General features: G+C 42.1%; 1 protein-coding gene across 2 annotated transcripts in view; it reads right to left on the reverse strand.

The window, feature by feature from the left end:
• The window catches only part of LOC121276595 (cytoplasmic dynein 1 intermediate chain 1), a 312,746-nt gene that overhangs the window by 272,519 nt on the left and 14,389 nt on the right, over window positions 1-25,838 (reverse strand). For both annotated transcript variants that reach the window (XM_041185192.1, XM_041185190.1), the window contains exons 2-4: window positions 16,435-16,552; window positions 12,754-12,868; window positions 9,248-9,338 (exon numbers count right to left, since the gene is read on the reverse strand). In XM_041185192.1, the coding sequence (XP_041041126.1) occupies window positions 9,248-9,338; window positions 12,754-12,868; window positions 16,435-16,542 (314 nt within the window). In that variant the 5' untranslated portion in view covers window positions 16,543-16,552. The remainder of the gene's footprint in view (window positions 1-9,247; window positions 9,339-12,753; window positions 12,869-16,434; window positions 16,553-25,838) is intronic.

Raw genomic sequence — 25,838 nt, forward strand, 5'->3', positions numbered from 1 at the left:
TAAATTTCTCTCTGGCTGTAGGGGAGGCGCCAGAGGACTGGAGAACAGCTAATGTGGTTCCACTATTTAAGAAGGGTTATAGAGATAAGCCAGGGAACTACAAGCCAGCAAGTCTCACGTCAGTGGTAGGGAAACTATTGGAGAAAATTCTGAAGGAGAGAGTCTATCTCCACTTGGAGAGACAAGATTTGATCAGGGATAGTCAGCATGGCTTTGTCAGAGGGAGGTCATGCCTAACAAATTTGATTGAATTTCTTGAGGAGGTGACCAGGTGTGTAGATGAGGGCAGTGCATCTGATGTAGTTTATATGGATTTCAGCAAAGCCTTGGACAAGGTCCCACAGTGGAGACTTATAAAGAAGGCAAGGCAAATGCACATGGGATACAGGATAATTTGATAAGGTGGATTCAAAATTGGCTTAGTTGTAGGAGACAGAGAGTGATGACAGAAGGATGCTTTAGTGACTGGAAGCCAGTGCCCAATGGCATACCACAGGGATCTATGCTTGGTCCCCCATTATTTGTCATTTATATAAACGACATAGATGACTGTGTGTGTGTGTGTGTGTGTGTGTGTGTGTAGGGGTGGGGAGGTTAGGATTACTAAATTTGCAGATGACACAAAGATTGGCCAGGTGGTTAACAGTGAGGTTAAGTGTCTTGGGCTACAGGAAGACACAGGCGGGATGGTCAAATGGGCAGATGGAATTTAACCTAACAAGTGTGAGGTGATACACTTTTTGGAAGGAGTAATTTGACAAGGAAGTATTCGTTGTACCGCATGGCATTAGGAAGTTCTGAGGAACAAAGGGACCTTGGCGTGTGTGTCCATAGATCCCTGAAGGCAGAGGAGCATGTTAGTAGGGTGGTGAAAAAGGCATATGGGACTCATGCCTTTATCAATCGATGCATAGATTACAAAAGTAGGGAGGTCTTGTTGGAGTTGTATAGAACCTTGATGAGGCCACAGCTGGGATACTGTGTGCAGTTCTGGTCACCACATTATAGGAAGGATGTGATTGCACTGGACGGGGTGCAGAGGAGATTCGCCAGGATGTTGCCTGGGAATGAAACATTTAAGTTATGAAGAGAGGTTGGATAGACTTGGGTTGTTTTCGTTGGAGCAGAGAAGACTGAGGAGCAACCTGACCGAGGTGTACAAGATTATGAGGAACATGGACAGGGTGGATAGGGAGCAGCTGTTCCCCTTAGTTGAAGGATCAGTCACAAGCGGACATAAGTTCAAGGTGAGGGGCAGGAGGTTTAGTGGGGGGGATGAGGAAAAACTTTTTCACCCAGAGGGTGGTGATGGTCTGGAATGCACTGCCTTGCAGGGTGGTGGAGGCGGGTTGCCTCACACCCGTTAAAAAAAGTACCTGGATGAGCAATTGGCACGTCATAACATTCAAGGCTATGGGCCAAGTGCTGGTAAATAGGGTTAGGTAGGTAGGTAGGTCAGGTGTTTCTCACGTGGCAGTGCAGACCCGATGGGCTGAAGGGCCTCTTCTGCCACTGTGAGATTTTGTGGTAGAAGGATTAGAGGGGACAGGAGGAAATCCCTCCCAAAAGAGGGTGGTGGGCATCTGGAATTCACTGCCTAAGCTGGTGGTTGAGCCTGAATTGCTCAACTCATTTAAAAAAGGTACCTAGATCTGAAGGTGCCTGAAGTGCTGTAACCTGCAAGGCTACAGACCAGGTGCTGAAAAGCGGGATTAAAATAAGTGGCTAGTTTCTTTTTTCTCTTTTTTTGTCCCTTGCAGACACGATGGGATGAATGGCCGCTTTCTGCACCATAACTTTTCTATGGTTCTATACATTTGGAGGATCTTTTGAAGACACGGATGGTGATGCTTTGAGCTGTCAGCATGGTACCATGACAAACTTCGGCCACAATTTATGCCAAACACAGTTCAGACACGACAACGTGACTTCATCCCATGAATCAGCGATATTGTCGATGCCGTTGAGGGTGCTGTAGCCATTCCAAAATTCCTTGACTGATGGCACATTCTCATCATCTGCTGCCTTGATGAGCCAGGAGAAGGTACGGCGTAGGTAGTAAGCTTTGAACGCTGCAATTGCTCCCTGATCCATAGGCTGTGGCAATGAAGTCATGTCGGATGGCAGGAAAATCACCTTCACATTTTCGGACAATTCATCAAGGCTGGTAGGACGACCTGGGCAATAATTCAAGAGGAACAATATCTTGACAGTGAGGTTTTCTCTGACACAATATTCCCTCCAGGCTGAGATAGCATACAGAGAGAACCATTCTTGAAAGAGTGTCCCCATCATCTGGGCTTTCTTATTTGAATGCCAAATGATGCACAGGTGTTTCTTGGAATACTCCCTCAATGCCCATGGTATCTCAAACTGATTCACAACTAAGGGCTTAAACTTAATATCCTGCAGTGCTTCCACCAAGCAGAACAGTCAGGCAGGCGGTCTTTGGCAGTTTTAAATCAAGGTCTTCTCCTCTTGAAATGTATGTGCCCTGTGTCATAGGTTTCCAAAAAAGCCCTGCCTCATCAACATTAAAAACTTATTTTGGTGAATAGCCGCCTTTTTCAATGACTCTCTTCAAATGGGCAAGGTATTCATTAGCTACTTCTGTATCAGCATTAACTGCTTCGATGGACATTTTAACGTCAAGCAGATAGGAATGCCTCTTGAAATAATGGTACCATTCATGACCAGTATTGAAACTTTCTGACTGAGAACCTTTATCCTGCTCATTCTGCAAGTCTTCATTCAGGCTTTTGGCTTTTACTTGGATTACCAAAATAAGAGGCACCTGCCACTGGTTTTGGCCTTCAATCCAGGCCGCCAAGAGTCTTTCCATGTTCCCCATTATGGTGCTTCTAGTTTGACCCACTCTGCTAGCATTTAAAGGTATGACACGTTGCGCACTTTGGTTTTGTCAGCATTATTATGGATTGTTCCCACTAACATAGGGGTAACCCAAACACCTCAGCAATAGCAACAACTCTTTCACCAGCCTCAAGACAGTTAAAACGTCCAATTTCATGCCAGGCTGGTGTTTTTTTTTTGGCTTTCTTTGCAGCAGTAAGCACACATCCACCTTTTATAGGGTGTTATTTCTCACTCACATTTGAAAGTGATTTAAAAGTCTCAATCACAGCAAAGCTCAAATTTAAATCTTCAAACTTCTTGTTTCAAAAAAAGCTTTAAAAAAAGTGACTTAAAAGTCTCACCCAACCAAAACTCTGGTTTTGGATGCCTGATTTTTTTGTTTCTTTTAAAATGTTGCCTCAAATACCGGACCACACTACAGTACAAATGGTGCCGATCGGTCAGGACCTGATGATACACAAGACCCAATGACACACAAGACTGGAGAAAACATTAAAACAGAGATCATACAAAGGTTGGAGTTATGCCTCTCACAAAGGAAGATGGTTGTGGTTGTTGGAGGTCAATCATGTCAGTTCCAGGACATCACTGCAATAATTCCTCAAGGTAGTATCCTAGGCCCAAACATCTTCAGCTGCTTCACAAATGACCTCCCTTCCATCATAAGGTCAGAAGTGGGGATGTTCACTAATGATTGTACAATGTTCCGCACCAGTCGCGATTCATCAGATACTGAAGCAGTCCATGTCCAAATGCAGTAAGACCTGGACAACATCCAGGCTTGGGCTGACAAATGGCAAGTGACATTCGTCCCACACAAGTGCCAGGCAATGACCATCTCCAACAGGAGAGAATCTAACCATCGCCCCTTGACATTCAGTGGTATTACCATCGCTGAATTCCCCACTATCAATATCCTGGGGGTTACCATTGACCCGAAACTGAACTGGCATAGCCACATAAACGCTGTGGCTACAAGAGCAGGTCAGAGGCTAGGAACCTTGCAGTGAGTAACTCACCTCCTGACTCCCCAAAGCCTGTCCATCATATATAAGGTGCAAGTCAGGAATGCAAAAGAATACTCTCCACTTGCCTGGATGAGTGCAGTTCCCACAACACTCAAGCAGCTTGACACCAACCAGGACTAAGCAGCGCGCTTGATTGGCACCCCATCGACAAACATTCACTCCCTCCACCACCAACGACACACAGTGGCAGCAGTGTGTATCATCTACAAGAGGAACTGCAAGAACTCACCAAGGCTCCTTGGACAGCACCTTCCAAACCAATGACCACTACCATCTAGCAGGGCAAGGGCAGCAGACACATGGGAACAACACCAGCTGGAAGTTCCTCTCCAAGCCACTCACCATCCTGACTTGGAAACATATCCGTTCCTTCACTGTTGCTGGGTCAAAATCCTGGAACTCCCTCCCTAACAGCACCATGGGTGTACCTACACCACATGGACTGCAGCAATTCAAGAAGGCAGCTCACCATCACCTTCTCAAGGGCAATTAGTGATGGGCAATAAATGTTGGCCCAGCCATCAACTTCCACATCCCGTGAATGAATAAAATAACAATTGACGCTTACAATGAAGAAATCGGACATAAAACAAACACCACTTTATGGTAAATCCCCGCTAATCAGGGCACCTTAAAACAAGGATTGACTGTATTGCCAATCCAGAAAACAATGAGCTATCAGAGGAGAGGGTAAATTGACAAATCAAATCAAACTACTTTACAGAGAAGATAATGAATGTTTGAAATAGATTGCACAAGGATGTTGATAACAAAAGTAATACTAATAATAAAAACAGAATGCTGCAAACATTCAGCTAGTTAGGCAATATCTATGCAGAGAAGGGATATCACAAAGAATTTAAACCTGTCGCGATGGATAGGTTTCTGGGCAGGCAGCAGGTTTAACCTGAGGATGTTGCCTGTGGGATAGGCTGGTCTTCCATTTAAATATGTAAAATAATTATTAGCTAATGTTTTAGACCAGGATTTTGTGAGCATGGGTTTACCAGGCTTCATGGACCTCATCAAGGTAAGAGGACAGCAGGAGTTGGCAGGGCTGATCAACGTACAAGAAATGGTTCAAATATTGAGATCGAATACCTACTTCCCTGCTTAAGCAAAAAGCTTTTGCTCACAGGTCAAAAGACATCCATAATGCTTCGATTCTGACCCTCTGAAGGGTCACTTTAAATATCAGAGCTGAAACAGACTGATGCGATTTGTCATCACCCCTACTCACACTAATTAATTGGGAAACCCGGAAATTAGATGTAAATGTAGTGGCATGGACAAATATGATGCTGAAACTTCTGCATTTGTGTGTGCTGCTGGCCCCCCTTACTTTAAGTGGTCTGAAAGTTAAAATTTAGCCCAACTTTTCAAGTCAATGACCTTACATTAGAACTCTCGCCACAGACTGTGCCTGACCTGCTGAGCATTTCCAGTGTTTTCTCTTTTTATTTCAGTTTCAGCATCTGCAGTGTTTTACTTTTGTAATACAAAGAAGGGATTAGGCAGCCTTTCAAAAAGAAAATCAATTGAATTCTGGTTGAACAAGCAAGACCGACCTTTTTTGGTCCTGTACATCCTTATTTTGACTGCTCAAATTCCTTTATCCAATAATCAAATGGAAAAATTATTCCTTGATTGTCAATGTCTCGGATGAGAATGCTCTGACAATGAAATAACTGTTATTTTTTGAATTTATGGATACATTTGATTCGCATCTGGTAAAACATGAACTAAGTGAAATTTAGCATGGGTTTGTTAAAGGCAAATATGTTTGGCTAACCTAAGCAAGTTCTCGACAAAGTGTTTGATGAGGCAGTAAGGTTGATGTGAAATGTGTAGGCCAGAGTCAAGAGCGTTACCATACTATTCACTTTTCATATTTCGCAATTGTCAGAATGTTACTATTTCACATTTGCTCGTGGTTTAAGTTAATGACCTAATCATAATTGATTTGGATTTTTTTTCTCTACAAGTGTTAATGAACCAATTGAAAAAGAGATTGAATGTTGAATTGATTAGATTTTTCTGTTGTTTATGAGTGATCGGAACAATGTGGTCACAGAAATTCTGTCTTATTTATTCATAACAATACAACCACGAACCCAGCCTAATAGGCCAGCCTGAGCATGGAGCGGTCAATTACAAGCCATAGACCAGGACAACATAGACCAAGATAAGGAGTTCTTTGCTAGACATGCAGGCATCTCAAAACTAATTGTCCCAACAAACTGCACCTATCCAAACAAAGGAAGGAGACTATTTCAAGACCTTGAACATCAGTGCTCAGTGTGAGCTGGCTATGAGGGCAATCAAATAATCAAATCAAGTGAGAAAAGAGGGATTGGATTGTCTCATCAGACAAACAGGCATCAGGAGGAGCCTGCAAAAGGCAAGAGGATCAACAACAGAGGAGGAGATCAGGACTGCAGTCAGGAACGGATGCTCTTGTCAACCACTGGAAGACATGGAAAGATAGGGTGATGGCAGAGACCCTTGCAAAGGAAGACTCAAAAAGCTTGGGTGAGAACATTGTTGTATTGCTAATTCGCTGAGTGATCAATTAAATACTGTGTTTCACCAAAATACTTTGGTTTTATCCAATTTATTGTCAGCTAGAGTGAGGGTCCGAATCTAAATTTGTTGGGACCTTTTAAGGTCCTTACATACAGACTTTCCAAAGGTGTTTAACAAAGTACAACATATTAGCCTTGTTAGCAAAACTAAACCCATGAAATTAAAAGGGACAGTGACAGTATGGATACAAAACTGGCTAAGGATAGAAAGAAGAGAGTAGGAGTGAAAGATTGTTTTCCCATTTAGAGGGAGACATAGAGCAGTGCTGTCCTAGTGTCAGTGTTTGACATATTAATGACCTGGATTTGTACAAACAAGGTATAATTCCAGAATTTGCAGATGACACAAAATTCAGAAATGCAGTAAACAATGAGGATAGTAACAGAATAAAAGCAAAGTACTGCAGATGCTTAAAATCTGAAATAAAAACAAAGTGCTAGAAATACTCAGCAGGTCTGGCAGGATGTGGAAAGAGAAACAGAGTTAACGTTGAGTCGAATATAGCAATTCTTTAGAATTGAAGGAGGGCAGAAATGCGATGTGTTGCATGCCAAAAGGGGAAGCAGGAGGAAGAACAAAAGGGATAGAAGAGAGGACAGGAGAGATTGAATGTAAAGATGTCATGGAACAAAAGGAACGGTAATGGCTGTAATAAAGGACAGGAATTTACATTCGACGTGCGGGGGCAACACGCTGGCATGCAAAATGATATGCGATGACGGCAGGCATGCATCCCGACATCATCATGCTGTCTCGCGATGGGCATGTGCCAGAGTCAGCTGCACGCCTGCCAACTGATAAGGCCTTTACATTTTTTTAGGAAACCTCATCCACAAGTGGGATGAGGTTTCCTAAAGCTTTTAGGAATTAAACAAAAACTTTTTCTGAAAAATAAAAACATGCCCCATCTCATGTGACACAGTTACATGTGGGGCATGTTTCATTAAACTTTTATTGCATTTAATTATTATTTTAAAAAGCGCTTCAATCTCCCTGAGGCAGCTCCGTTGGAGTTAAACCTGAAGCGAATAGAGTGCAGCACATTCAGAGAAGAGAGATTAGAGTCAGTGAGGGGAACAGAAATTAAGACAGCCGATGTCACACTGACGGTTCTCAATGAAAAGATCAAGAACAAGCAAGAGGCCAGAGGGAGGGGTCAGGTGGAGGGAGAATACAGGAGGCGGGTGAGAGAGTCCACTGGTCAGAGAGGAGATTCCTGTCCAAAGAAACGAGCACAGAGACAAAAGCGATTGAAAAACACATCATATCGAGCTCGAAATTCATTGCAGCATAGATGTAAGGGGGTGGTAACAGACTTCAGGAGCACATAAACTGGTATGTTGGGTAGACACATGGCAGATGAAATTTAACAAAGAAGTGTGAAGTGATACATTTAGATAGGAAGAATGAGGAGAGGCAATATGAACAAAATGGTACAATTTTAAAGGAGGTGCAGGAACAAAGAGACCTGGAGATGTACCTACACAAATCATTTAAGGAGGTAGGACAGGTTAAGAAGGCTGATTAAAAAAAATGGGGATCATATTAATAAATCATCAGAGCATAAAAGCAAGGAAGTCATGTCGAACCTTTATAAAACACTGGTTAAGTGTCAGTTGGAAAAGTGTCCCCGATTCTGGGCACTACAATTTAAGGAGGATGTCAAGGCCTTATAGAGGGTACAGAAGAGATTTACTAGGAAAGCACCAGGATTTCAGAAAAGTTTGAGGGGAGAGCTGTTCAAAATCATGAATGGTTTGAATTAAGTCAGTAAAGAAAAGTGTTTCCAATAGCATAAGGGTGAGTAACCATAGGATACAGATTTAAGGTGACTGGCAAAAGAACCACAGGTAATACGAGAAAACTTTTTTCTTCTTTTTTAAAAAAAGGTCAAGTCGCTATGATCGGGAATTCACTGCCTGAAAAGATTTTGGAAGCAGGTTCAATAATAACATTCAGAAAGGAATTGGATTATTACTTGAAGGGAAACATTTTGAGGGCTATGGAGAAAGGGATGGCGGTGGGGGGGGGTAGGGGAGTGAAATTAATTGGATAGCTCTACAAAAGAGCCACCGCAGACACAATGGGCTGAATGGCCTCTTCTTTGTTATATCATTCTATGATCTAATTATTTCCTGCTTTTCTATGAAGCTTGAATGTAATTCAGCCAGTGGTTTCCTCTGTGGTTAGAATATCTGTAGCTTCTCCCCTTTAATCTTCTTTCCCCAAGTTCCCACTCCTACCCCTAATAAACTTTACTAAAATGCTCATCCTTTTTTTGCATTCCCTCGAAGAGTTACTCTTATTTACAGATGACAGACATATCATTTTCGATTTTTATTTCAACTTTCCAGCATCTGCAAGTGTTTTCATTAGTAAACATGGCATTTTTATTCTAGGAACCAATAAAAGTTAATCAAGTGTATTCAACCCATGCCTTTCCATGTGTAACTGAAGCAAACTGTAGGTGAAGTAGGGTCATAACTTCCCAGCTCCTTAATATTTGTCTTTTCTAGCCTTAATGATTAAAAGCACTTACATGATGTTCAATCATTATACTGCTAAAAATTATTCTACTGCTTTGCTTTCATTCTTTTCTTTCAGCGTTAAAGAAACCCTAAATGATTTACCTAAATGGTAAATCCCGGGTGAGTCACAGGTCAACAATGCAGGCAATAAAGTTAATGGCATCTTGTCAAAATAATATAAATTGTCCTTGTCAAATCATCAAAACAAGTTACAAAAAAATAACTGATTACCTTCCAGTGTGTCCACCGTCTACCGAGTCTTGGCTGCCAGCTTCACTTGGCGTGCTCACTGATTTCGAGGAGGGAGACATAGGGGTTGGGACTAAATAATGAAAATAACAGGCATCCCATGTTACTAATTGCAGTGGTTGCACTGATGGTGAGCAACATCAGACAAGAAGTAAAATAAAAAAAAAGTTTAAATAAGTAGGGAACATGGCAGAAAATGGAATTGAAATGGTAAAAGCCAAAAGCATAAAGAAAAAAAAGGGGGAAGAAAGCCAATTGAATATTTAATTTGAGTTTTTTTGCAAAAATAATCACTCAAAATGAGTTTGGAATGCACACATTGCAATCATAATAAAATGCAGCAGGGTTTTAACTGTCACCATAAAATTACTGTAGTGAAATAATTTGAATCACGCTTGCAAATATTTTTTTAAAAAAGTATGTTACTTATTGCAATAATTTCAGAGGTCAATGCCAACATATAGGCAAACAGCAGAAGCTAAATGAAATTGCCAAGAACAAATATGAAACAGAATTTTTCCATTTGCAATTGATACAAGTTCCAAGATACAAAATAACTAAAAAAATATCCAGAAATCTCACCCAAAAGAAGCATTGGAAAATACTTTAATTATTCGAACATTTAACATTGCTAATGGCAATGATCATTTAATTCAATATCATACAAATTGATAGATTCTCATGGTCAACATTTTCCTTCATAGAAGCTGCAATTTCCTTTGTTTATGCAGAATATTACAGATTATAAAATGGATCTGATGCATATGTGCTCAAGCATATTTAGTGTTAGAACATCAAAATTTATTCTAATATAGTTAAAAGATCTTGTAATAATTCCAAAACGCTCAATTTTATTCCAACCCATCTGAACGAAAATGTGAAAAAGCAGTCTAGTGATTCTTTGATCAAAGAAACAGATTGTTTTTTTCCCCCCAAAAAAGGGACACCCCATTTTCAGTTAAATTAAATTTAAGAGGAATGGTAATAATGATAGCTCTTTTAAAAAGCCAGCTCAGGCACTATAGGCTGAGAGGCCTCATTTTATGTTGCATGATTCCATAATTTAAAGCACTGCTCCATTTTGTATGTATTTGAAAAGGCTTCTGACAACGCATATCACATTGTGAGAATAGATTTTTTAAATTACAGCTGAAATCCTGTCAGAAAATACACAACTATGTATTTATTTGTAGACCATTTCTCTGGATGTTTGTAAATGCAAAAAACAAAGGAGGATCATCATTTGTCTGAAAACTATGAACTAAATCAAAAAAGCATTTTGAAGAAATAACTTAAAGCACAACTGAACATATGGTATTGTTGGGAAAAGCTGGTATGAGCATAAAATCAACCAAAACACCAAAGCATTTAGAAAAATTGAAAGATAAATCAATATAACGATCTCTTCAGCCACCTATTTGTCCATTTTAACTTAATGTTAAGATTTTTTTCATGTTCACAAGTTCAACTAAAACTGTAGTCAGGCTAAAATATGGATGACTGTCATATAGCTTTAATAATACTCTGAAGATATCCAGGTCCAAATTTTGCAGGTTGAGTTCAAAGTTACAGCACAAGCATAAAAGCACTTATGATCAGATTTTGAATAAACACAATCAATTTTTTTCCCCCACCAGCTCATTAAAAATTATCATTTCATGCCTTATCTCGTCACTATGCAACTTTTTAACTGCAACTGCATTAATAACATTTCTTTTTAAGGAGGTTTCCTGATTGTTACAACAAAAACAGCACAAATGGCAGCAAGAAAAGCAGTTGCCTTTAAATGCATGACATGCAAAAAGAGCCACCATTCTAAAGCAATATTGATTTTTCTACAGGAATATAACTTGATTTTTTTGTTCTCTTTTGAAAGATCTTACATTATTCACAACGGAATTTTCATTGTCCAAATACATTTATTTAATCACTGCCTCTCAAAGTGGAAGTATGTGCAATTTTTAAAAAAAGAATTCCCAGGAGTGTCCAACTGCTTTTATTGATGATATAAAATATTCCCTCCTTAATACCCATCCAAAGGCTAGTGAATATCATTACACAAGATGATTTAAAAAGTCAAGAGTGGACCCAAAAGAGTGGTTGTATAAAGGCACACCAAATACATGGTACCACAGTGGTGAGATCCAACATGCATGAACATTATGGTGTGCAACTGCAGTACTGTGTGTGTGTGTGTGTGTGACTGTGTGTGTGTGTGTGTGTGTGTTGGGGGTGGGGGGAGGAGGGTGTTGGGTGGGGAGGTGAACAGGGAATAAAGGCAGCTAATCATGCAACAGGTTCACTCATCCTATGCCAGGTTCTAGTTCACAGCAGCATTGGCTGGGGCTGGAGAACAGGTTTCCTGCCCACATTCAGTACATGCCATAGGGCAATCAATAAAAATAGACCTGGAAAATTAACCCTGTTTCTCCTCAATGGATGCTGTCTGACCTGCTGAGTATTTCCAGCATTTTCTGTTTTTATTTGAAATTTCCAGCATCAGCAGTATTTTGCTTTTAAATAAAAATGTTTACGGTTACTTCCAATTTTATTGATTATTCTTGAATTATGAGTACAACTACAAATGAGTCAATAGTATTCTATCAATGTGGTATTACAGTCCACTACCTGATGTCTATTCTCTTTCAATAAATCTAAGTTCACATTTTAACTTCTGGCTTACAGAGAACAGTTTCTTTAAATAAAAATGCCGATATTTCCTTTTTAAATTTCATATAAAGTGAAGGTATTGTCAAGTTACATTCTCAGCAGTTAATTTTCTTATCTTTTCTCAGATTTCTTGGTTGCTCAGGGTTAAGTTTTTTGCACTTTTTCAATTTTAGTATCTTCGTTTTCATTTCCAAATTCTGCCAATTAACCAGCAAAATTCCAGTGGGCATCATTTTCCAACCAGCACTCCAATCAGTAGCATCACTTTTCTAGTGAACAATAAAATGAGATGCTGCAACCTCTTTTAAAAGAAAATAGGTATTTACAAATATACACCCAATAAGAACTAAATAACAACAATTTATATTTCTTCTTTTGTATCCCTTCCAAGTTCTATATTCCATTTTTCTAATTTTTAAATGGAGTGTCTAGGAAATATTTTAGATTTATATTTTAAAAATTACTAACATGTGATGTATTCACAGGGATCAAGTCCTTTAGAGATTTAGACAAAAGGAAAGCTTTTTCTAGCCAAGAATAGAGAAGTAAAATCATAAACTGCTATAAACCAAGTGAGTTAGCATAACATGTTAATTTAAAAATGGAAAAATGACCAGATGAAGCAGATTGAAAAAGCCAAACTTATGAGATTTTAATTTGTCAGAAGTAACCAAGAATTAACATTAAAATCATATAGCATTTTGCCTTTTACCCCTTTATGTAATGTGTAGTCCCCCAGAACATTGGATTTTGCACAACAGAACAAATGCCAGATTTCACAAGATCACACTATATAAAACAGCGACTAGGCTCCTCACCTAATGCTGGCTCTGGGGCTATGCCAATGCTCTGTAGCAAAGCCTCTGTCTCTCTTCGCTTCCGGTCAAGATCGGAGTCCTCAGGAGGTGGCTCTTTCTTCTGTTGCAGCTCAGCCTGAAAGAACAACATTAAGTTAGCTTTTGATAATTTTCTTTTTCCCTCCCTCGTGTATGGAATAAGTTCCATGCTCAACTTTCGCGCATGTGTGCGAAAGAGCGCACAGATCTCCCTGGAGGCGCAGCGCTGCCCATGGATAAGGTTTCATGATTTTTCTAAAGGCCACCTGTCCCCCTCGCCTGCCCACCAACCTTAAGGTTGGGCAGGCAGGTCCATTAATTACCTTAATGACTTTTTTTAAAGGCCTTAAGTGGCTATTGATAGTTCGGTGGGCGCACAGTTGAGTCCGCTGCACGCCTGCTGAACTGACAATCTAAATGATGTGCGGTGACTACGGGACACCTGCCCGATGTCAACCCGAGTCATTTTACACGTCAATGAGCGGGCCCCACCCCCACTCGCCGACCAGAAAATGCAGGCCCAAAACTTGATAGGGCAAATCCCCGATTCTCTTTTATTTCAAGGGGCTAAACAAGTTTCTCCGTTTACGTTTTTTGCATAAACTTGCTGCACAAGTAGTCTGGTCTGACTTGCTTTGCTAATTGTTATTCATATTGCTCAAACTTTATTTATCAAATATGCATATATCTACAAATAATACTTTACCTCACTCCTAGATATCAGCCTCATTAATAATGCTGACTAGTTTTTTATTTTGCAATCCAACAAATTAGATAAATGAATGTTCATGGGCAGAATTTTACCCTTGTTGGGCGTGCAGGCCCCACCGGCTCGGCAGTGGACAGACAGCTGACCCCCGCCACTGAAACAGGGCCCACTGCTATTTTGAGTGGGCGGGCCAATTAAGGCCCACCCAGCGGCCTGCCTGACAGGAAGTACTAGGGGGAGGGATTCCCCAACTGTCAAAGTGCACTCTTTCGTGCACTGCTCCCTGAGACTAAGTGCTGTCTCAGGAAGATTAATGACAGTCTAAAAAAAAAACAAAAAATAGAAAAATAAAAATATTATTAATATGTCCCCCTCATGTGATAATGTCACACGAGATGGGACCTGTTAATAAATATAACTTTACATTTATTAAAGTTTTTACAAAGGAATATGAAACCTCAACCCGCCCGTGGATGAGGTTTCATGTATAATCAGAAGCCCGCTGGGGCTCCTGGCCTGCCCACCAGCCTTAGGTTTGGGTGGGCAGGGCCTTTAATTACTTTAATTACCCTGTCAATGGCCTCAATTAACCATTGACAGGTCGGCGGGCGGACAGCTGATTTCGATGTCCACCCGCCTTCCTGAAAATTTAAAGGGACAGGGATGATGTCGGGGGTTCCTCCTGACGTCATCTTGCATCATTTTCCCGTCGGCAAACGGGCCTCACCCCTAAATCACCGACAGGAAAATTCTGGCCTGAGTTTTGGGTAAAATTAAAATCCTTATTGGTTACGTAGGAATACAGTGAAGCTGGGTCCAGAACTGTGGATCAGAGTGAATGAAGGCAGAGTGTAGATGAGCAGTTCTGAGGTTGGGAAAGAACTGGGGAAAAGGCCTGATGAGAAGGCTAATGAATTCTGAGAATTTCCAACCCACCTATAGATTAATTACTCCCATGCAGTAGAAGTACAGATCATTTAACATACTTTGAACACAGGACAGGACCAGGCTATTCAGTGGTACTCAAGTTTCACAATCTAACAGGCAAAGACTTCCCCGGTCACAAGGATGTGCATTTGAGATACGATTTCTGATTTGCTCCCCCCCAACAGGCTTGATTTTAAACAGTAACCTTATACAGACAATTGTGCTTTTTTCCCTCAAAAAATAAAAAACAGCCCTGACAGGCCAAGCCGTTACAAAACATAATTTTGAACTCTACAAAGTTGAAATGAAGACCATCAACCATCTGGGGAGCTCGAAAGACCCCAGTTCCTGACTTTTTACACCAAACTGAGACTAAGCAAATATTTCTAAGATGAGATAAAATTCAAATACTTGTTCCGAAACAATAACTGCAGACATTAACTAATCAAGCCCCTCTGGAATATACAACTGGCAAGGTATTTCAACGGAATCTCTGTTAAGCAAGAGAGCGGCAGAAGTGACAAAGGTCAAAGCTTGTATTGAAACAAGCTGCTGCAGCCATATACTTTCTCTCTCTCACTCTCTCTGGAACTTCTGCACCTGTTTGTAAGTGACCACCCTAAGAAGAAAGTGACTGCGAATTGAGATCTTTTGAAACGTGGAAATCTGCTCCGTATGACTGCAGCCAGGAGAACAGCTAAGGTAAACAGCTGTAACGTTGAATCATAACATCAAGACCAATCAAGGAACAGCTAACAGTATACTCCATTTTTTCTTTCATGGACTGTAAAATCCTTACAAGCTTATCCTCTTACTCTGCCTTCTAAACTTGTGTGTGGACCCAGGTGAATGTGTATGATTGTATGAATGGTCTTGTGTTTTTATTTTGTTTAAGCTCAGGAATAGCTTCAATAAACTTACCTCGTTCTTTGTTTAACCTAAGAAAACCTGTCGGATTAATTCCCTACAATCTCAGCACATAAATAGTAGAATTGGCATAGCACATCTTCTCCAAATTCTTAAAAAACAAACCCTGTTACATTCAATCGAGGAGTGGGAGAATAAGGGAGTCACTTCATCTCTCCTCATCTCGTCAGAACACCCCCCTTCCTTTGCTATACATCAAACGGCCTTCACGATTCTCATTACCTCCAGCAGTAGAACTACACACATTAGTCTATCAATTTCAATGACTCCATCTTTCTAGCAGTGGCAGGGTCTTTACTGTTTCTATTTGAAAGAGAAGCTCATAAAATTAATTGTAATAACAGTTTCTATACACTTTCTATTACATTAATGTTAGTATGTATTTCTGCAAAATCACTCTTCCAATCCCTGCCCATTTAGTACCAATTATTCTATTAACAACAGCACTGCTCCAGGCCTAGAATTGGGAAATTTTATCTGAGACTTTCCCTTTCCAATGCTTCCTTTCTAAGTTTCCTAATTTAAGAATCAATTCTACTTGCTTCTTCAACATCTCTGGAGCAGTAGGATTAACTTCACCCCCTACAGTGAAATTTCTAGCTCAATTCACATGAAAGTTACAATTCATAAGAAAGTCCTAGGCAACTGTAAAGTTCTATCTGTATTCACTGTTGGACCTAACATAAATAATTTTTTGATGAGTTACATCATGATCAAAACATTTTTTTTTCTCTTTCCAAGCGAAATCAACTTGCCTTAACTATGCTAGTGAGGAGTGGCACAGTAATCAGAACACAGGAAGGATGTAGGGTGGATGCGAAGAAATGCTATCTAAAGCATGTGGAAAAGGAGACAACATGTGCAGGATGAATATTTCTTAACACGGTCTCAGTTTCATGATGAGACAGATGGAATAAAGAAAGTAGTAGGATTTTACAGCTCCTACTGTACTTGTAAAGAACTAATAAAATTAATTGGACTATTATACTAAGTACTATTTAAATTTAATGATCCTTGTAATGGGATCCAAATCAACATATTTCCTATTTTATTGCTTGTTTGAAGCAATCTGCAATAACAATTTTTCCAAACTGACTGACCTCTTTCTTTTTCCTTTCTTCCTCTTTCCGTTTCTTCTCTTCTCGTATCTGAGCCAGTCGTTGCTTTTTACGCTCCAGCTCTGCTTTCAAATCACTTTTATCTGACATTTTGGTGTACCTGAAAGATCCAAGTTCGAGGCAAGGGTTGAAGATGTAGCATCCTTTAGGCTTTGTACTGTATATGCATCAAATCAAACCAATATCTTATCAAACTATATATGTAACTTCCTTTCGCATTTGCTGTTTAACACATTAATTTCATTAGAATCTGAATTTTAATTTTTCTTCAGCTGGCGGAACATGAGCTTGCTGAAGGCTGGGCAACACGGATGTCTGCAACCCGGGTAGTAGACAAAACCTTCACCACATATAATGTGGGTAATTATAACCTAATTTTCCAGGTGGAAACCCACCTGAACAGATTAAATTGACATTCCACACTACATTGAATATTTACTTCATCGGAGAGTAAAAATCAGGGAAGGTGCAAATCCAGCGTTGCGCCCAATCTAGTTAGTTTCTCCTACAGGCAGGTTAGATTAAAATTGTTCCCAGAGCCAAGACTTAAATGCACAAGTTTTTTTTTAAATATTTGTTCATCGGATGTGGACATCACAGACTAAGCCAGCATTTATCGCCCATCCCCAATTTGCCTTGAGGAAGTGGTGCTGAACCACCTTCTTGAGCTGCTGCAGTGCAGGCCATGTGGAAATACCCACAGTGCCGTTAGGAAGGGAGCTCCAGGATTTTGACCCAGCGTCAGTGAAATATAGTTAGTCAGCGATATATAGTTAGAAGACAGGGTGGTGTGTGGCTTGGAGGGGAACATGCAGGTGGTGACATTCCCATGCATCTGCTATCCTTATCCTTCTAGGTGGTAGGCATCACCAGTTTGGAAAGGTGCTGACGAAGGAGCTTCGGCAAGTTGCTATAGTACATCTTGCAGATAGTACACCACTGCTGCCACTGTAGGTCGGTGGTGGAGGGAGTGAATATTTATGATGTGGCTGGAGTGCCAAGAGCTTTTAATTATGAGGGCCATTGTAAACATTTGGTCGACCTATGGGCAATTGTGTGATAGAATACACAGATGTGCTCATCTACAGCAGTTTTTAAAACAAACTGAGCAGACATAAGTTAAATCCTTAAAATACAAAAGATTTTAAATTTTATCTGAAAATGTGTAAAATACGAAAACGCAGATCAGTATATATTGAACTACACAGCCTAGAATTAGTCAGGTAGACAAAACGTGTTATTAGTTCAAAATGTTCACCTTCCCAAATCTTTCAAAGGTGGCCCTGTGTTAGGAAGGAAATCAAATCCATCTCCTGCAATCAGCTGGCCCTGCTATGCTTTCTCAAGTCCAGTAATTTTAGGACAAGGCCAAAAAGCAACTCACATTTTAATAGCTACTGAACTTTCTATCTTGTTGTCATAACATTCAGGATATCTGTAACTGTAGGAAGCCTAGGAAATTCCACAGTTACTAAGCACTGAATCTTTAGCTGGGACAGAATTTTCTTGTCAGCGTGTGGGGGGCAGGCCCCGCACACTAACGTGTAAAATGAAGTGCGGTGACATCGGGCGTGTGTCCCGACATCACCGCACGTCATTCCGATCTTCCGTTCGGCGGGCGCCAACTGGAGTCGGCTGCGTGCCAGCTGAACTGTCAAAAGCCTGTTAAGGCCATTAATAAACTAATTAACTAAATTGACACGGCTGCCCGTCTAACCTTAAGGTTGGCGGGCAGGCAAAGAGCCCAAGCGGCCTTCACATTTTTCACGAAAGCTCATCCTCGACCAGGATGAGGTTTCATGAAGGATTTACTAAATTAATATTTTTCAAACATTTCATAAACATTCCCAGCCATGTGACACTTCCCTCAAGTGGCTTGGTCATCCGCCCCTTGTCCCACCTCCATTAAAAACCAGATGTGGAAAGGCTGGGTTCCCGTTTCAGACTTCTTACATTTTAACTTCTGACACAACCCTACCTCACTCGTTTTTGGGCGTTAAGATTCAGTCTAACGTCTTTCATTGGAAAGAATTTTGCCTTTGATGGGCGGGCAGGCCCGACTGACTCGGCAGCGGGCGGGCAGCCGATTGCCTCCTCTGAAACTGGCCACACCGCTATTTTCCGCGGACGGGCCAATTAAGGGCCACCCAGCAGGTTAGCAACTCCCATGGAGAACGGGAAAATAGTCATGGAGGTGGGCGTGCTCAGACCGCCAGTTCCAATAGGGAACCAGCAGCCTGTATAAAGAGTGGCCAGGCAGCCTGCTTGAGGCAGTGCTCCATGGCCATTCGTGCAGAGAGAGAGAGAGAGAGGCAGCTGTCACAGGACAGGAGCATGAGCACGAGGGGGGCAGGCTGCAGGAGAGGCCAGCGGGGGGCCACTGTGCCCCTCATTTTTCTGATGCATGCCTTGCTGTCCTCCTCCAAGAGGTGTCCAGCCGTCAGGATATATTGTATCCAGATGATGGGAGGAAGAGGGCCCCCTTTTCACCAGCCAGGCGTGGGAGGAGGTTGTGATGCTGTAATCGCCCATGATGATGTGCGGCGCACAGGCACGCAGTGCCGAAAGATATTCAAATGATTTGCTGCGCTCTGGAAGGGTGAGTACCATGTTGGCCTTGGCCATTTGACCCAGAAGGGAGCCTTAGCCTTTGAGCTCACCCTCGTCTTGCTGTCGTTACTACAATGGGCATTTGGTGCACGCTGGGTGGGCAAACGGGTACTGACCATGCTTACACCAGCCTTAGTGGTTGAGGAGAAGATGGGTTCTCCCCGCAGTATATGTCGGTGTTTGTCGCATTTGAGTAGCCTGGGGGCAAACTGCAGGGGAGGCCGATAGACACATACTCAGAACTCCAACACATGTCTTATTGATGGTGATGAGATGATGGAAGGGGAGCCTCAAGGTGTCATGGCCAGGTGCCATCTGCTGGCCTCGGCACTGCACCTAGTTGTACCTCCTTGCCATGGGTGCTAAGACCCGTGTGTTATTGAAAGTGATGGACGCCGAATGTGTCCAAGGTGGCCGTTGAGGGAGGGGGTTGGGACCAGCCATACTATCTTCTGGGGACTGATCACCAGTAGTGTGGACAGGAGCCGCTAGAGGCCTCAGATGGGCCACTGTAGTTGGGGTGCAGCGTGCTCGTGCAGAGTACATGAACGATCAGCCCCAATAGATCCTCTTCTCTGTTCTGCGGGCAAAAACTGAACACAATCAGTGGGAGCACCGGAGGACTGGAGGTGGGCAAGCCCTGCTCCAGTGCTTCATGACCTTTGAGGAGCAGGCCATGGAGCTGGGGAGGAGGCAGGCAGCCAGGGCAGTGAGGCTGGGGTGCAGCGGCCAGGTATTTGAGGGCCACAGTCCCATCCACTCTGTTTGCCCACCATCCAAACAACTGATGGTTGCTGCAATCGCTAGTGCTGCAACACTGCTCGTTCACAGACTGAGACACTGACGTGTGGGTCATACACAAAGGTCACTCGTCCCCTTGAGGAATTGCGTCTCCACTACCTTCCAAAGTCACCTTATCCCATTTGTGACCACTATCCCTATGGCCTACCATGCCATGGCATCGCTGCTGCACAGCCAAAGACTTATTACATCTTAGGAGGGTTTGTACCTCCACCACCCTTGCAGCCAGTGCACCCCACATTACTCTGTCCAAAAGGTTCTCAGCACCTCAGCTGTGAACCTCATGGCACTCAACTTAAATAAATGCCACCACCATCCCTGCGCCAAGGGGAAATGGTGCCTTCTGCTCAACCAGTCTATGCCTCTCCTGACGGTATGAAGATCAATAATGTGACTTGTCAATCTCCTGTGATCCACGGCAAATGTCACAAGCGTTTGCAATATTTCCTCAGCTCCACAGCTATCCAGGCCAGCATGCATCCAGGTCAGGTACCTCTGCACTCTCCCCAAAGGCACATGTGGCATTCCTGAGGCCATCTGACCAGCCTGTCTGCACGTACGTTTAATGTTTGGGCCTCCTCTTGACTCTTTTCCACCCCACCAATATTTGTCTCCTTAGGGTCTTGAAGGGAGATCGACTGATGAAGCTGGGGGGGTGGGGGAGGGAGATGAATGGTTGAACTGACTGTACACTGTCCTTGTTAATTTCAGCATCACCACCACATGGCCACGCCCAAAGACACTGCAGCACCCCCTCCACACCTGAGGCCCAAGACAAGCAACTTGCGGCACATCACTTCAGCCAGCCAGGCACCAGCACAGACACACACACACCTCGGTGGGGAATTTACCGTCGGCTAGTGTCCCGGGTCACAGTGGAGAGGGCACTTCACAATCGCTGGAGATGGTAGGGACAGAGAGTGCCGATGGCGCCAGCAGCTGGAGGGCTGCAGGGGACCAGGCACATGCTGAGTCTGGCACTGATGACGTGCCTCTGGAGTTGTCCCCAATGCAGCAGCTGCAGGACAAGTGGCAGGAATCGCGTTTCCATCTGGTAGGATTGCATGAGGATGCGCTTCAGTTGGTCTCTGCGATGGAGGAGTTCAGGCAGAGTGCACGTGAAGGCATGAACCTCAGGACAGAGTTTCACGCTTCCTCCACTGAGAGATTGGCGACTCTCATGGAGTGGGGGGTTCGATCAGATGGAGAATATTCTAATTGGGTTATGCTCTGACCTGCAAGCCCTCACAGTGGTACTGACCATGGGTGGTCATTTCCAATGTGGGAGATGTTGTGGGCACCAAGCATTGGCACTCGGTGCCTATGCATCTGTGGTGAGCAGGGAGGTCCAATGTGACCTCATGTTGGTGCAGCAGCTGTCTGTCGTCACTGCGAGCTCCTCTCAGGACACTCCGGATGAGGGCAGCAGCTCCTCCGCCCCTCTGCCAGTCAACATTGCTTCCATTGAGGCTGCGGCAACTGGGGAAGTGCCAGTTCTGGAACTGGCTGCTCCCTCCCAGGCAGGGCCATCACAGGCTCCATGTGCCAGAGGACGCCCGCCAAGGTCATCATGGCCAACAGGACAGCAGAGTCAACAGGCTGTCTCACAAGGCACTGTGATGGGGCGGCACCTCGACGTAGGAAGTGGATGAAGGTCAATAACCGTCTGAACAGAACATCTGTAACCTGCTTGACACAAGTCTGGATAGTTGATTGGGAGATACCACAAAGATCACCCACCGAGCCCTAGAAGGAGCCAAAGGCATAGAGGTGGAGGGCAGCTGTGAGCTTCAGAGCTACTGGTGTGGGGTGTCCACCCACACAGTTAGGAGATAACTCAGGGCCAATTGTCTGACAGATATAGCTGACTGTCTCCCTTGACAGTCGGAGCCTCCTTCGGCACTGCACCTCAATCATATTGAGATAGCTGCTTCGCTACCTGTATACCATGGCAGCAGGATAGTGGGGTCTTCTGCAGCCCCTTCCACCTTGGACAACCTCTTGGCCCTGCGCCCCTTGTGCCTGGCCTCCCAAAGGTGGCTCCCCTGGAGGCTGATTGTCCAGTCCTGGCCTCCTCCTTTTTTATCCCTCCCTTCCTCCTCAGAGGAGCTGCCTCCAGTGGAGACGTCAGAACCCATACCCCCAGGCTAAACGGAGGCCTCCGGAAAGCTGTAGGCCCAAGAAAGATTACTGCCTGCAGACTGGTTGCAATGTACACAAAAAGCTCTTTGAAATCGATGTGAACTGCTAACAATCAAACAGGCAACTTTAAAACACTTTCTGTAATTAAAACTTCGTGGAAAACATAAACAACCCCTCTGAGTCCAGATATCCCGCCAGTGGATGAGTTTTATTAAAAAATCTCCTGCCCGCCTGCCGTTGGGCCCATGAGCTGACCTGAAGTTTGCATGGGCCCCTCAAAATCCTCAACAATTGGCAAGTTAAGGGCCTTAACGAGGACTTCAATTCATGGTGAGTGCGCGTCCCGCTGCTGTGCTTTCCCGCCGACCGAAATATCGCGATGCCGCGCGCTGACGTCGGGATGCTCGTGCGACATTTTAAGCACTGACGTGCGGGCTCCACCACCCTCGCATCAGCCAGAAAATTCTGCCCCTTATAACTTACACTTCAATTTGAAGTGTGAAATCATCCCTCAGGGCAAAATTGGTAGAAACCCACTTACCTACTTTACTTCAGAATGGAATTATGCAGTTTGTAAGCCAGCACAAAGTATATATTTGGAACAAATGGAGTGCTTCATGTACATTGTGCGCTGAAGGGGCATAGAAAAGCATGACGTATTGGCTTATCTGCATTTGAAACCATTCTCTGTTGGTGCTGAGGGGGATACTGTTGATGGAAAAAAAATTGAGACTTTTACAATTGTGGCACATCATTTTCCATCTTCCAAACATAAAAAAGGAAATAGTTGATGGATGATGGTAGAAACTTTGGAAAGAAAGTTGAAAAAGTAAACTTCCTGGTGCTCTCTTTGTTAATCAGGAGTTAAGTCAAGCAAGGGGGGCTGGTTTCTGTCTTATAAAATTTATAAGATTCTCTAAACAGTTTGAATGAACGTAATATTAACCGATTCAAAAATGTGTACAATGCATGTAGTTTTAAAGTGGTTGCAAGGGAATTTGATATATACACCAGCAGTTGACACACTTTAGTCTGCAGAAAACTAGGAATATTAAAGGCAATCAAGGTGTAAAAAAAAATGATGGCCACTGGTTATTTGTAACCTTTTACAAAAAAAATCACAACTTTATTTTCAATTTCAGATGTATTGGAGTAAATTACATTTCAGATTTAATTTTATTTCAAATATTGCTGTTGCAATAATCTCAGCCTATAAATAATAAATTCTCAATATTAAATATATAAGAAATGGTAAAGCAACTGTTGGACTGCTTTAGTCAGTGGCTAGCATATTATGAAACGAATCCCTATTTCTCCTGCATCACAATCCATTTCCCAATTGAGACACGCCATGTGCTAATGTTGCAATGTATCCAGCTGTTATGCACAAGACAACCCAGAGTGATCTGAATCGAACATTTCCCTCCTTTCCTGGGGAGAAATGTGCAACCTAGCCAACCGATTCAGCATGGCACTACAACCCAGAATTTGCTGGAACGTGCCTCATTAGTTTAATTTCCTTTCCTCATCCTTTAGTCTTCAGCTTCAAAATGTTTTGAGCTGCAAACTACTGTATGTACAAGTCAATAACAGGGGAGGTGTGGACAAGGGGTATATAGGACGTTGATGAATAATGGGATTAACAATCTAATTCCTCCATTTTCCTTTTAAGGATATGGAGTCAAATTAAATCCAGAAAGGAAAATAGAGACAGAAACAAAGACAGAAAGAACAAGTAAATGTTTATTTAAAAAAAGAGTTCTAAATCTAAAAAATTCTCCAGAAATGCAAGTTCTAAGTTTTAACTGTTCCTTTTGTAGACCTTTGAAGTTTAGTGGCATTGCAGAGCAAAAGTCTTATCATTACAGGGTTTTTATAATATTATATATGAGCCCTAACTTTCAGAGCGAGTTTAATTAGTTTTAGAGCAGGAACAACATTTTCTCAAAATACATTGGGCAGTTGATGGCGAAAGTCTGCTTTTGCAACAGCAAAGCAGCATAAATCATCCAGCAATCTGTAGTGCTCCACAACTCTCAACATCTCTTTTCCTCATCATTGTTGAGTTTCTTTTATTAAAACACACAAATAACACCATTACATTTAACTTGCTATTATCTTCCCAGTGAATTCTAGGTCAATATATAGCAAAAATTACAAGAGTGAATAATTTGCAGTGTAATGTGCGAGCATACAGCTACCATACTAGAAACAATTTGATCGACACCACATCCACCATCATAAACATTTAGTCCCTCCACCACCAGCACAACTTGACTGCAGCGTGCATTCATCTACAAGGTTCACTGCAGTAACTCACGAAGACTTCCTTAACACCACCTACCAAACCCACAAAATCTCCACCTAGAATGTCAAGGGCAGCAAGCACAAAGGCACTATCTCCAAGTCATGCACCATCCTGACTTGGAAATATGTTCCATTCCTTCATCACTCTGGGTCTCATTTGTGAAGATCTCATTTCACAAATAATACTTTGTGATTTACACACTTGTTCAATATCTAGAATTATTTATGTCTATTTGTGTTAATTTTTAATTCTATGTATAATTATAAATCTAAAAATGTGCACATTACGTACTAAGCCTTTGTTAAGCAAATCTAACAAAACACAAACTATTACAAAGAGTACACATTAAGCAAGACACTCAAATTTATATTCACAATTACAAATAATGTACGATTGAGTTTAATAAGGTCCCAATGTTGTTTGAATTAAAATTAAAACGTGAGAGAAATGGATTATGTATTATGGTCGATCTCTTAATTCAGTACTGAAAGCAAGTTATTATTCAAGACAAAAATTCTCTCCCAAGTTTTTAAGTTTTGCTCTACAGAAAATATTTTATTTCTCCAACATCTGCTGAGTTAATGGAAATCAAAGTCAAAATAAAAGAAGTTAATTGAAAATGAATTTAAAAAATGGATATAGTTCAGAAGTCGTATACTAGCATACATTCACCATTGTTCAACGACATCAAACATCCTTAGTGTAAAATTTAGGAGCTAGTGATGTAAAATCTATTTATTTGACCCATTAAAAATATCTGTGATAAATCAAAAGCAGTTCAAAAATCACTATGAATTAACTAGCTGGTAACCAAACAATTAAATTTCTCAATTCTTTCCAAAAATACCACTTTTGATCTAATAAGTAACAAAATCAAATCATTCGAATAAGGTTGCACAATAGTTCTGACCACTATTTTCCTCCTTGTGGAGGTGATTTCACAACCAAGAGAACTTCTAACCAAAGCTGTATAATAAGAAAAACTATAGGACTCGGACATGAATTATTAAAGTGATCTGTAAAATGGCTTATATAATACGAGGTACGGAAAAGATTTACTGGAAAGGTATCAGGGCTGAGGGACATCAGTTATGTGGAGAAACTAGTCAGGATTGTGTGTCGGCGTGGAGAAGGCAGGGCCAGAGGCAGTTAACTCTGATGCTCCAGATCCTACCCCTAGTCCCAGTAAAAACTTGCGCCAACCAGCCAATTAACAGCCAGCAGGATCAACCATTCAGCCGTTAGAGTTGGGTAATGAGGAGCCGCAACATCAGCTAAAACAAGCCAATTCTGAAGGCTCGTGTTTGGAACAGCAAAATCCTTTGATCTTTCTGTTCTCTTATGCAGGCCAACTAGAAGGAGAGGATTTTTTTTTCTGCATTCTTTCATGATGTGTGGGCATCACTGGCAAGGCCAGCACTTGTTACCTATCCGTATTTGCTCTTGAACGGAGTGGCTTGCTCAGTCATTTCAGAGGGCTGTTAAGAATCAATATGTAGACCAGGCCAGGTAAGGTCAGCAGATT

Source organism: Carcharodon carcharias, chromosome 3, assembly GCF_017639515.1.
Source record: "Carcharodon carcharias isolate sCarCar2 chromosome 3, sCarCar2.pri, whole genome shotgun sequence".
In the NCBI taxonomy this organism is placed as follows: domain Eukaryota; kingdom Metazoa; phylum Chordata; class Chondrichthyes; order Lamniformes; family Lamnidae; genus Carcharodon; species Carcharodon carcharias.